The sequence below is a fragment of the Colias philodice genome, chromosome 1 (assembly GCF_061535455.1).
Source record: "Colias philodice isolate Cphi_HAF_F1 chromosome 1, ilColPhil1 Martin Lab GWU primary, whole genome shotgun sequence".
Taxonomy (NCBI): Eukaryota; Metazoa; Arthropoda; class Insecta; order Lepidoptera; family Pieridae; genus Colias; species Colias philodice.
This window is the reverse complement of record NC_143086.1, coordinates 7314835-7327730: the sequence shown is the minus strand read 5'-3', so window position 1 is coordinate 7327730 and position 12896 is coordinate 7314835. Positions and strand designations below refer to the sequence as shown.

The following is a 12896-nucleotide window of genomic DNA, read 5'->3' as shown; positions in this document are numbered from 1 at the left end:
TGCTGTCTAGACTCTAGATGGTCCACAAAGATCAAAAGCTCCGCCTACCTGAAACAGAACATTAGCACGCTCTCGTTTATTTTAACGCAAGCGCTGAAATAACGAGACCTTTTAAATTTCATAATATCCTGGTCCATGTGCGGGTATACTTTTCTATCCGCAGACGTCTAACTTTTGTATGAAAAAATTGCCGCACCAAAAAAAACTGATTTAACAGAGTAAAAAAAAAAGAATAATAATTTAAAAAAAATAAAATTATGTTGTTTTGTTTTTTATACAATTATTTTATAAATAAAACATTAACAATTTACAATTTTAAAGTATCTGCAGAAATACCTCGCAAATGTTGAACGGAAAACGAAGTAGGGAATTTTGTAACCTACCCTTAAACTACCTTATTCCTTATGAATCGCAAAATGTGTTGGTAAGCGCAAAACTCGAGAACGGCTGAACCGATATCATTAATTCTTTTTTTTTTAATATTTAAGGAAGTACGAAGATGGTTCTTATGGAGAGAAAACCTAAAAATGTGCCACAGGCGAGGCCGGGGTGACCCGCTTGTAATCCATAAACATGACTATTTTTTTCTTACCATAATTAATTTCTCTTCAAGTTTTCCGCGCTTCCGTTGTGATTTTCTGCGCTTAGTTTAAATATTCATTATATTTTTCAATGATCTGTTAAAAAAAATAATAGTGTTAAAATGAAAATTAATAGAGCAAGGAAATTTTTAAATTTAATTTCTTTATGGAAAATTAAAGTACCTATGTTTGATTTAATTATGTTAGTTATATGCAGCTGCTAGCTAGCTAGCCTAGCTTCTTCATACAGAAAAGCGAGTTCGTTTTCAGATCGAAAGTTATACCCGCACGTATACCAGGATATTATGAATCGCAAAAGGTCTATATATATAACGAACAGCGCTTGCTATAAGCGAAAGGCCCTTTCGTTCTGTTTCAGGTAGGTGGAGGTTTTGATCTTTACAGTCCACCAACATAGCAATATATTTTGTTCTTAGGTTAGCCCTTAACCCGAATTTACTACAACTTGACGGATCTTTTTATAGTGTATTTAACTTTGTGTTTTCCATTCCTGTGTGGTTCACGTTAAAACACGATTTCGATTAGGTAGGCGGTCCAAAAGATCAAAAGCTCCGCCTACCTGAAACAAAACCTAATAGAGCAGGCTCCAAGGAGATGTTCGTTTGCATAAATAGCGGACCTAAATCTGACTTCTGATATATATTGTATAGATCCCAGACATCCTATAGACAGATGTTGCCAACCAGTTTTGTGGTCCCCTTCCCCGCACCCCGGTAATTAAATATGGCATACAAAGAAAAAAATAAACATTTCCAAAACATGCCGCGTGGGGTATCAAATGAAAGAGCTTATTGAGTAGATCACGAATATATAGCATACTATAACATTTCTTACACTTTCTCTAAGATTTTTTAGAAAATTTACGAAAATAGTCCATTTTTGAGTTAACTTTAAATCACTATAGATTGAAAACTCATGAATATATTTTTTAAATTATTATTTTAAATAATTAACAATAGTCCATTGTTTACGATTCAATAGTTCGTACAGTGAAATAGTTGCATGGGGGAGTGGGGGGAGCATCCAAAGATGGCGAGTATATTTTCAAGTTTATGCCAAATCTAATCACACAGAGGCTGATTCAAGAATTTTCTGCCATATTTTTCATTCTGTCAAACACAAAGACAGTGCAGAGATAATTATTCTTAGCCCTGACACCGATATTTTTGTATTAGGCCTTTATTTCTGGCATAAACTTGAAAATATACTCGCCATTACTTATTACTTACATTGGAAGGAAAGTAAATTATTATTTGTGAATATTGTAATTTTAATTAAAATTCAATTCAATTCAAAACAAAACATTCGTTTGTCATAATCCATACTAATATTATAAATGCGAAAGTTACTCTGTCTGTCTGTCTGTTACTCAATCACGCCTTAACTACTGAACCAATTTGCATGAAATTTGGTATAGAGATATTTTGATACCCGAGAAAGGACATAGGCTACTTTTTACCCCGGGACATAGGATATTTTTTATCCCGAAAATCCCACGGGAACGGAAATTATGCGGGTTTTTCTTTGACTGCGCGGGCGAAGCCGCGGGTGGAAAGCTAGTATGTACTTTATATATTTTAATCCTTTATTTGAAATATGTGTGTGTATCTCGGACAATACACGCGGGCCTAAGCCGTGCTCCTATAAGTCTAAGATCCGGGATTATAAAAATATACCCTCATCTGTTATTTAGATGAAACAATTATTATAAGCTGATTTCAACATCATGAATTTATAAAAATAACCTCTGCCATAATAAGCCTGCTGCAATTAATAGTCATTAATTAATTAACAACTAATTTATTTTATAATTTTTACTTTCTTATGTCACATTTTACATGTTAAGGTACAAGTGAGGTATAAGGTCTACCAGAATCTGATGGCATATTTATATTTAAGAAATAAAAGATTTTCATGTGGCAACTTATTTGACAACTATCAAATTGGTTGTCAAATTATTTGTCTTTTTTGCAATTGATGAATAATTTTTAGGATTTTGTCTAAAAAATCTTCGAAAATGTCGAAAAAGCCGCTGCGATCACAAGCAAGAGGTATAGTTTATAATGTGTATAGAAAAACATTCGATGAAGAAGGGTCAAACACATCACAATTTTCAATTTTGAAGATTTTATTGGTAAATTGGACTTACCCGTTTTGATACTTTAAATTAAAAAATATTATATATAGGATATAGGTAACTATAATAGTGTTGATTATAATATCATTTTATGAAAACTTATTACAGGAGTTTCCAATACGGCTATTCGTCAAGTCCAAGCTGTCCAAGTCAATTTTATAATGTGTGTATCTGTTAATACTTACGAAAATAAACATAGTTTTATTTTATTTTTAAAAAAATTATAAGCAGTCTAGTTTTGATTTACATTATCATTATAGCGATATTTTCACATGGCATACTGATAATGAATATACAAATATAGGTATGTGTAAATAATAATATGTCTAATATACATATAAAACTAATATGTATGTATATTATACATGTAAGTATGTACCTACATAATATTAAGTGGATATCTCATTATTAAGTATAGTATTGTCCACTTATGTAATGTGACTAATTAGACTACAAGCCCGCATAGGACAAAAATATGGGTCAAATGAACCACCAGGGGACATATCTAGAACGATAGCAGAGCAAAAAATAATAAGATTCATCACTATGCCGTCACTTGTAAGCTGTCCAACTGAGTGCAGATGAGAATTGAAAAGTACAGGAAGACTCGGTCAATTTTGGTCATATATTTTTGTACGGCATTCTTAACCATCGATCCATTAAAAATAATAAGAAACCGCTCAGTGCCGTACAAAAATGGTGGTCCACCAAGTCGGAATTTTTATTTAATTTCCGAGAGTTACCGGGGGTAAATTTGGTCATTTGACCATGTACGGCATCTGTGTCATACGATTGCTATACTGCTTTTAATCCATTATTCCGCAACGCCGTACAAAAATCATGGGGACAAGGGGAAAAAATCGAGAGTTGTAATCCCCTCTCTTTCCCCACTCCAGGGGGTCATTTGACTAAGTACGGCTTCGGTTCCAAAACATTATCTAGCACTCAAAAGTACTATTAAAAGCAATGCCGTCAAAAAATAATTGTTCTTTTAAATGTATACCAATAATCATCTTAATTTCATCGAATTCATATAAAGAGCTTGTAAGGTCATTTGACCCTGTACGGGAACTTTTTTTTTAACATGATATTGTAAAATTCAATTGTTGTATAGTATTGCCGTTCAAAAGAAACCGTTCTAAAAAAAGTTATAGAGAAATGCAAAACCAGAAATTTTGTTAAAGTTTAAACATCGTAGATTAATGAAATATAATAGTTTTCTACACTTTATCCGTTGTTTTAAATAGTATTAACATAGATAAATTAGGAAAAAACGATGCCGTACATTTTTGTGCAGACCACATCTTTTAGGCTGATGAAAGCGACGAAAGCTACAATTTTAAGGGTGCTTTATGGCCATTTGATACAGTACGGCATTAACATATTTTTACCCAACTACGGCAAAGCAAAAGGAGGGTTATGGTTGTTTACAGGTCATGTATGTATGTTCATCTATTCCCTCGTAACTTCTAAACTACTTATCAGAATTCGACAAATGACATATCATAAGAAGCGTCTGAATTGTTCACTGGATAACCAGCGACCAGCTAGCTAAAGGCTATATGGGGTTTCACAAAATCTAATGTGGCGCCCTCTAGCGGACAAAACATACAGAGTAAAAAAATAAAGTTAAGATAAATATGCAGTGTTTGGTATCATTTGAAAGCGCTTTACTTGTACATTTTGAATATGTATATATTACTAGCATTTGCTTGTGACTTTACCTGTATTCATGGACTGATTGCATATAATTCACATCTTTTCGTTCATAGCTTTTTTATTAGTTCATCAATTTAACGGAGTCCATTCCACCTGACTCCGACTTTCCAAGGTGATAATTAACCACCTCGAGCTTCTTAATATTAATGTATATTTATATTTTATTATAAAAATATAAAGCAAACATTTCGTTATATGGATTTTTTTCTTTTTCAGATTTTTCCCCTTTGAACCAACGAAAATGTACGGCACATGAAAAAATATTATCTATGCATAAAATACTTTAAAAATAAATTTATTTCGTGTTGTGTCAAATGACCCCCTGGAGTGGGGAAAGAGAGGGGATTACAGCTCTCGATTTTTTCCCCTTGTCCCCATGATTTTTGTACGGCGTTGCGGAATAATGGATTAAAAGCAGTATAGCAATAGTATGACACAGATGCCGTACATGGTCAAATGACCAAATTTACCCCCGGTAACTCTCGGAAATTAAATAAAAATTCCGACTTGGTGGACCACCATTTTTGTACGGCACTGAGCGGTTTCTTATTATTTTTAATGGATCTATCGATGGTTAAGAATGCCGTTCAAAAATATATGACCAAAATTTACCGAGTCTACCTGTACTTTTCAATTCTCATCTGCACTCAGTTGGACAGCTTACAAGTGACGGCATAGTGATGAATCTTATTATTTTTTGCTCTGCTATCGTTCTAGATATGTCCCCTGGTGGTTCATTTGACCCATATTTTTGTCCTATGCGGGCTTGTAGTCTAAATGATATTGAGGACAAAATAAAAAATAAGCAGTATCAAGATCGTTCAGTCCATTTTCCCTAGGGTTGCACACTCAAAATTTTGATTTTCCTAATTGCCATCAGATTCTGGTTTACCTATATATAATATAGAATATTGACGGTTTTAACTTACTACATGTAACTAACATGAGAAATTAAAAATTAAAAAATAAATTTCGGTTTCTGAGGATGGTATAAAGAGCCCAATAAATTGTTGGGTAGGCGGAGGGAGGTAGAATAAGGATTCCAGTATACAGTCCGGGTAAGCGGGTGTATTTTAACGCAAGCGCAGTGATAACTAGACCTTTCGAGATTCATAATATCCTGGTATACGTTCGGGTAATTTTCGATCTGAAAACGATCTCGCTTTTCTGTATAAGCTAGCTGCACAAACAAAATAAAAAAAAAGACATACATAATTTTCCAAACTAAAAATAAATTTTAAAATTTTCCTTGGACTATTAATTTTTATTTTTATGTTATTATTTTATTAATTGACATATCATCAGGCAAATCACTCTCTCAGTAGTATTTTCCCTTTATTTTCCTTTGTAAATGACAATGCCCACCTTCCATACATTTGAAAACCTGATAAAGAAAGTTTATGTATAGACCGCAAGTATAGCAGGAATACTGCGTGCTTGATTAGGGAATAATTCCCTGTTTTCACTTTTACCAGTTAAACGCCAGGAATTTTAAAAAATACGAATTACTACTTTGTAGGTTAGGAATTGTCGCGGGGAAATTATCAACACAAATAGCTATGGAAATATGTAGGCAGTACATATGTACCAAGTAGGTATTTAAAAGTTAATTAATTATATCATTCTACCTATTAATTACAGAGAGCTTTCACTCAGGCAAAATGTACCTATGCTGGTAGTGCCAATGAGTATGTAGGTTAGGTAATCACTACATTTTGTAAAGAACCTACCTACTTTTAGTAAAAATATATTTTTATGAGTAATCACTAAAAGGATTGCAATACTTTATTCTGAACTAGTTATTCGCTCGCGAAGAAAATAATGTGGATCAAATACTGACCTACAGTCTTGCCTACAGTAAAGCAACTTTCTTATCTGGGTAAAACAGGAATCATAAATGAAACATTAATATAAGAAGGTATATTTTTATTCATAAATCGAAATCTATATCTCTTACTACAACATCATCCAACCGTTCAGCAGTATATATCATATCAGATATCCATTCGCTAAGTAATGAAATTACTCTTGTGTTGAGCTCGAGAACAAGGTAACGTCGAAATGTATTGACACAAACATTGCAGTTTATGCAAAGTATACGGTCAGGTTTCCGTAGTGGCGGCATCGTTAATCCATTAATAAAAGCAAAGGTCGTCAGGTGGGGAAGGTATCGGAGTCCAAGGGCGGTAAAATGGGTCGTAAAAAACAGGAACGCAAAACAAAATCGCACAGTACACAACGAGACGCAAACGCAAAACGAAAGAGACTGCGCCGATTCGAATATGACAGGCGGCTGTCAAACGTCAAAACAATCCGTTTCACTCTATCATCATCATAATTAAACGTAAACTGATAATGTTCGTATTATTTTTTACTTGACTTTAATAAATGTTCATAATATTTTACTATTTAGGTAAAAGAATTAAGTACTTAAAATATAACAAACAGTAATAAAACTAGTTAAAATAGTAAAAGTCAGTCTCCAGTCGTCACTCGCCAGCAAGTAAAACGGAACGTAGCAACTCTACAGATAACGTTCAAAAACCATAATTTCATTTTTTAAGAAGTTTGTACGAGTTTAGAAAAATAACAAAAATCTTTTTTTCCTACGTCTCTGATAAAAAAATGATAAGCGTAATGAGTTCACAATAAAATAAGCTAAATTTTAAGATTTGTTTCATTTCTATACATGTTCAGGTGAAAAATGGGCATTGTTCTTTAATGAGCAAAATAAAGACAAATATCTACATACCTACTTTAAAAAAATTGCATTTATTCAGGTGTACTTTATAGTTAACTTTATAGGTTGGTAATTATAGGAATATCAAATTACCTATAATTCTGTTTTATTATAATCACAACGCGTAATTATTTATTTATGGTGATACTAGTGGTCCGCCCCGGTTTCGCCCGTGGTACATATTTCGCAATAAAAGGTAGCCTATGTCCTTTCTCGGGTATCAAAATATCTCCATACCAAATTTCATGCAAATTGGTTCAGTAGTTTAGGCGTGATTGAGTAACAGACAGACAGACAGAGTTACTTTCACATTTATAATATTAGTATGGATTTATTCACAAATAATCATTTAGTTCGTTTCTAGATCCGCATTCGTTAAAAGTTATGCAAATGTGGTTCTTACAAAACGAAAATATAATATATTATTTAAATTTTATGACGTCGTTATTAGGTTACGTTGTTGAATTTTGTTGAAATGTTGCCTATAAAAATGGCTCCACTATAGCAACTATAGTATAAATTAAAATCGCGGAAAACTTTCTGGGAAATTAACTATGGTAAGAAATAAAAATCGGTTCAGCCGTTCTCGATTTATGTGCAGTTATCGACAAATTTTGCAAGTCATTTTTGTGTTATAAGATTATTTGAAATGATAGCAGTATTCATTCAATCATCAATTTTTAATTCTTATCAACTTGTACCTATACAATTTAAAAAAACTATGGATGGAGAATTTTGTTAAAAGAATAATAAACTAATAATAATGAAAGTACCTATGATAATGAGAATGGAATAAAGGGACCAACATAATATTGTTTGGGTAGGCGGTCTCAAATAATCAAAAGCTCCGCCTACCTGAAACAGGACTTACGCACCCTTTCGTTTCTTTTAACGCAAGCGCAGTAATAACTAGACCTTTCGAATTTCATGATATCCTAGTATATGTGCGGGTTTAACTTTCGATCTGAAAACGATCTCGCTTTTCAGTATGAAATAATGCTGCTGCACAAAATTTATTTACAACTTTACTTAACTTTAATATTATTAAAATTTCCTATTCCTATTATTAATCAGTATTTGTTCAAACATATTCTTGTTTATTGCTTTGTCCAAGTATCAACTTGTAACACAATTCGAAAACTATCGTTTGGAGAAGTCTGAAAAAAGAATAAATACCTCATCTAAACAAAAAAATATATAATTAGATGTTCCTCGAAATATATATATATGATGAATATATATATGATGATGAATATATATATATATGTATAAGATATGTATTATTTCTTTTTCTCCTCTACTTGAGAGACGTGAAGCTTACAAGACCACATTATACACAGGTCTATGCATGCAAAGGGATATAATTAATTTAGTAAGTGGATGATGAAGCGAACTGATTGAAATCTTTTCACGAATACTTTTTGCATTCCCTTATGGCATTAATTTGTCTGTGTGGCTCACGATATTTTTTTTTTGGGGTATGGAATAAAGAGAATTATCTTGTTGAGTAGGTGGTCTCAAATAATCAAAAGCTCCGCCTGCCTACCTGAAACAGGACTTGCACCCTTTCGTTCATTTTAGTGCAAGCTCTGTCATAACTAGACCTTTCGAGTTTCATAATATCCTGGTATACGTGCGGGTATAATTTTCGATCTGAAAACGATCTCGCTTTTCAGTATGAAATTAATGCTGCACACACAAAAATTTACAACTTTATAATATGTATTATAAAAATTCCTAACGCTATATTAATGTTCATTTTTTAAATATTATTTTATTAATTGACTGACTATTTAGGGCCGATTTTTCAATGCTTGGATTAAACTTATCCGTCCAATAAAGTATTACACGATAATATTAAAATGTCACGTAAACTGTCAAATACGGGCAATTAGAATACGTTTTTATAATGGTAGTTTTATACATTATTCGACGAATAAGTTTTAACCATAGAAATCTAAATAACAAGACACATAGAAGTGCTATAATGTCATAATTCATATGAAAACCGCTGTCGCCAAAATCAACACATTTAAACAGATAGCTAAACAGTACACACAAGTAAACTATGCCTTTTATTGGACAGCTTGATTTTAGTGAAAACTAACTTAAATATTAAATTAAGCTTTTTATTATGTATCCTAACGCACGAATTTACGGTTTATTTTAGAATAACATCCCTAAGTATATGAGACGTTTTGTTTCTTTTTGTTCCAATACGAAAAAATTCGGCTTTTCTACAACAGAAGTTGTCAATTTTCAATAGATATAACTTTGAACATAAACTCATAGAAATAAGGTTGAAATTTGTGTTAAACGTGATAATAAGAATGGTAGACTGTGTCATTCATTGTTATTTCGATTACTATGGTGACACTCGTAATACTTGTAAATATTCTATAATTTTAAGGAAAAACGGCATTATTTCTAAAAAAAAATATTTTCCGATGAAATATTATTCCTTTATTAGTATAATTACAACTTGTGGAAGAATTTCCGCAATGGGATATGCTGAAACACACCATGTTTATACACATACGTCTCCAGAGCAACTGAACAGTGACGAACACGCTGGTGTTGTGAAAGTCACCTGAGTGGCGACAAGGTCACGCGCGCTTACGACTTCTAGTGTCTTGTTATTTAGATTTCTGTGGTTTTAACCAAGGATTGAAAAATCAGCCCTTAAAAATATAATGAATGTTTATACTATCTGCAGATATCTCAACACAAGCACGGAAAACTTGAAGGGAAATCACACGAAACGACACGACACGAAATTAATAATGGTTTGAAATAAAAAGTAATATTTATAGCGGATATTTAATTATTTGAGATGATAGCAGTATTCATTCATCTTTTTGTTTATTATTGTTTTTAAGTGTCAACTTGTATACAATTCGAAAACTATATAGTTTGGAGAATTTTATAAAAAAATAATAAATAAACTAAACATAAAGATGTTCCGATTTATATTAGATAGATATTATTTCTTTTCGTCCTCTACTTGAGAAATTTTTAATCCTACAGGTCCCTGGGCCACATTACCACAGAATACATAGGTAATAGTAGCTAAACGCTACAGAACGGACACTCTCCGCCTCCCGCCAAAATTAAACAGACGATACGTAACGAAGATTGACAACATTAAACAAATGGACTTAAAGTTATTTTATTATTTTGGATTTGTGATTATCGTTTTTCGTAGAAAATGGTTAGATATTGTGCTGTTTACTGTATTTCATCAGAAAAACGCGATTTTTTTACGCTAGTTTCAAATGTGCCAACCATAAAACGTTAACACACACATTTGCAGTCTCTACAGTTTGCCTGTCAAAACGATAATTTTGTATGGAGTGCTCGGGGTGTGACATTACTATACGCGGCCTAGGCCATGCATATAAAGGGATAGATTAATAATAACAATTCATTTAACAAGTGGATGATAAAGCGAACTGATTGGAATAGTTTCAAGTGTGCTTTTTGAATTTCCGCAATAAAATTTAAAGTGTCTGAGAACAGAATAAGGATTCCAGTGTAGACTGGTAGGCGGTCAAATGGATCAAAAGCTCCGCCTACCCGAAACAGAACATTAGCACCCTTTCATTTATTTTAACGCAAGCGCTGTAATAAATAGACCTTCGAAGATTCATAATATCCTAGTAGACGTGCGGGTATATGTATACCCACAGACGTTTTAAAATCGCTTTTGCATGGAGAAAAATTGCCGCACTACCAAAATTGATTTTATTACAAAGCAAAAAGGATTTTTAAAAATTAAATTGACTAATTTAAAATTTTTGTTGATATTAATTTTAAATCCTTACTAATATTATAAATGCGAAAGTAACTCTGTCTGTCTGTCTGTTACTCAATCACGCCTAAACTACTGAACCAATTTGCATGAAATTTGGTATGGAGATATTTTGATACCCGAGAAAGGACATAGGCTACCTTTTATTGCGAAATATGTACCACGGGCGAAGCCGGGGCGGACCACTAGTTTTAATATAAATGTTTAGTTTATTATTTGACGTTGCGTATTCTATTAATGATTATTAAAGTACACCGCGCGGGAAGTTCAGTTAGTTTGGAAGTAAAGTTTTGAAAACTAACCTTTATTAGATTGTTTGAAATATAAAGAACTAGCAAACCCGGTGAACTCTGTTTCGCCACCAGAGACACCTTTTCTTTGCTATAAACCTCACGGAGCCCGAGACCTTTCCAACAAATGCAAAACCGTGGAAATCGGTTGGTGCGTTCTGGAGTTATAGCGTCAGGAAGGAAAACCCGACTTATTTTTATACGTATATAGTAGATTATTTGATGTGCCCTATGCGCGGCATTTACGTGCATGAGTAGAATTTTATGGTCTATTTGCACTCAATGTGGGACAATATAGGTGGGTATATAGTTGAAAAAATTAGTGATTAAAATTGACCTATAATTTAATTTAATTAAAATCATGAATTTTTTCTTATATCATTCCAAATTGTAGTTATTTTTTATTTCAATAAAATTTTTGATTATCAGTTTGCTTTTTTTTTATTAAGAGATATTGTCGCAACTAACCAAATTTGTAGTATGGCGAAAAGTAAAGAAAAAATAATATGTTTTTTTTTTTCATTTTATTAAACATAAGTTTGTTAAAAGTTAAAACCTGGATGTCAGGAATTAGGTTTTCAGAATTCCACAGAAATTGTACGCAAGTATGCCGCACGAAACACTTTGTAAAGGGAAATTATTATTTATTTTTATAATAGCTACCTAATATTCAATCAAAATAATTAAAATTTTAGTAAATGACAAAAAATTGATAAATTTTTAATTATTCTATGTAAAAACTTGAAAAAGTTTTAATAAACTTCTCCCGCCACTGTGTGTGTCATTTGAAACAGAATTTTAGCACCCTTTCGGTATATTTTAGCGCAAGCGCTGTTAAAAAGTGTTTTAAAGTCATAATTAGTCCATTGAAATGTTACATTTTTTTAGGCCTAACCTTGCGTTTTTTAGAGGACGCAATTTTGTTTTTTTGATATGTAGTGTCAGTCAGTGTGAAGCTAAAACCAAGTTTGTGGGGTCGCCACCATTTTCCCACGGCCGCGGTAAAAAAAAAATAGCGGTTGAAATGGTTTTTACGATATATCTCTTAAACTATTTACCTGATAAAAAAATATCGTATACATTATTTGTTGCAAATTAAATTCTCTACAACTTTGGTGCAGTAACTTTTCGTCGTAGAACAATAAATAAAAAAGTAATAAGCGAAAATGTTCAGAAATTATAGCTATTTATATTTTTCAATAAAACTTTTTTTATCATTTTACGAAGAAATGATATCAGACCATTTTTGTAGATTGTTTTTCGAGGAACAACTTTTATATACAACATTTTTTCATTACGTCAATAACTAAGGTTTTACAGCGCTCTGAAGTGAGTACTATTTTTCAGTACTCTTAAACTATACATATATTGGCTATTCGCTCTTCCCATACTCCAGAACAATGGAAGCACACTGCAGAACATTTCAGCCCTGCTTTTCGACGTAACAAAAAAAACGCGCTTCCAGACTCTACCTCCTGGGTGGTGGGGAAAAGATTCAATAATTAATTATTAATAAAATATTATAATAACAAAAAAAAAACAATTACTGATGACAAATTATTATTAGTACACACATAATATAAGTATACTGTATAGT

At 32.3% G+C, this 12896-nt stretch overlaps 1 protein-coding gene across 1 annotated transcript in view; it reads left to right on the top strand.

Moving 5' to 3' along the window:
• The window catches only part of Dhc1 (dynein axonemal heavy chain 1), a 99769-nt gene that overhangs the window by 43205 nt on the left and 43668 nt on the right, over window positions 1–12896 (top strand). The window contains exon 18 of the mRNA XM_089700618.1: window positions 3870–3886. Coding sequence (XP_089556744.1) covers window positions 3870–3886 — 17 coding nt within the window. The remainder of the gene's footprint in view (window positions 1–3869; window positions 3887–12896) is intronic.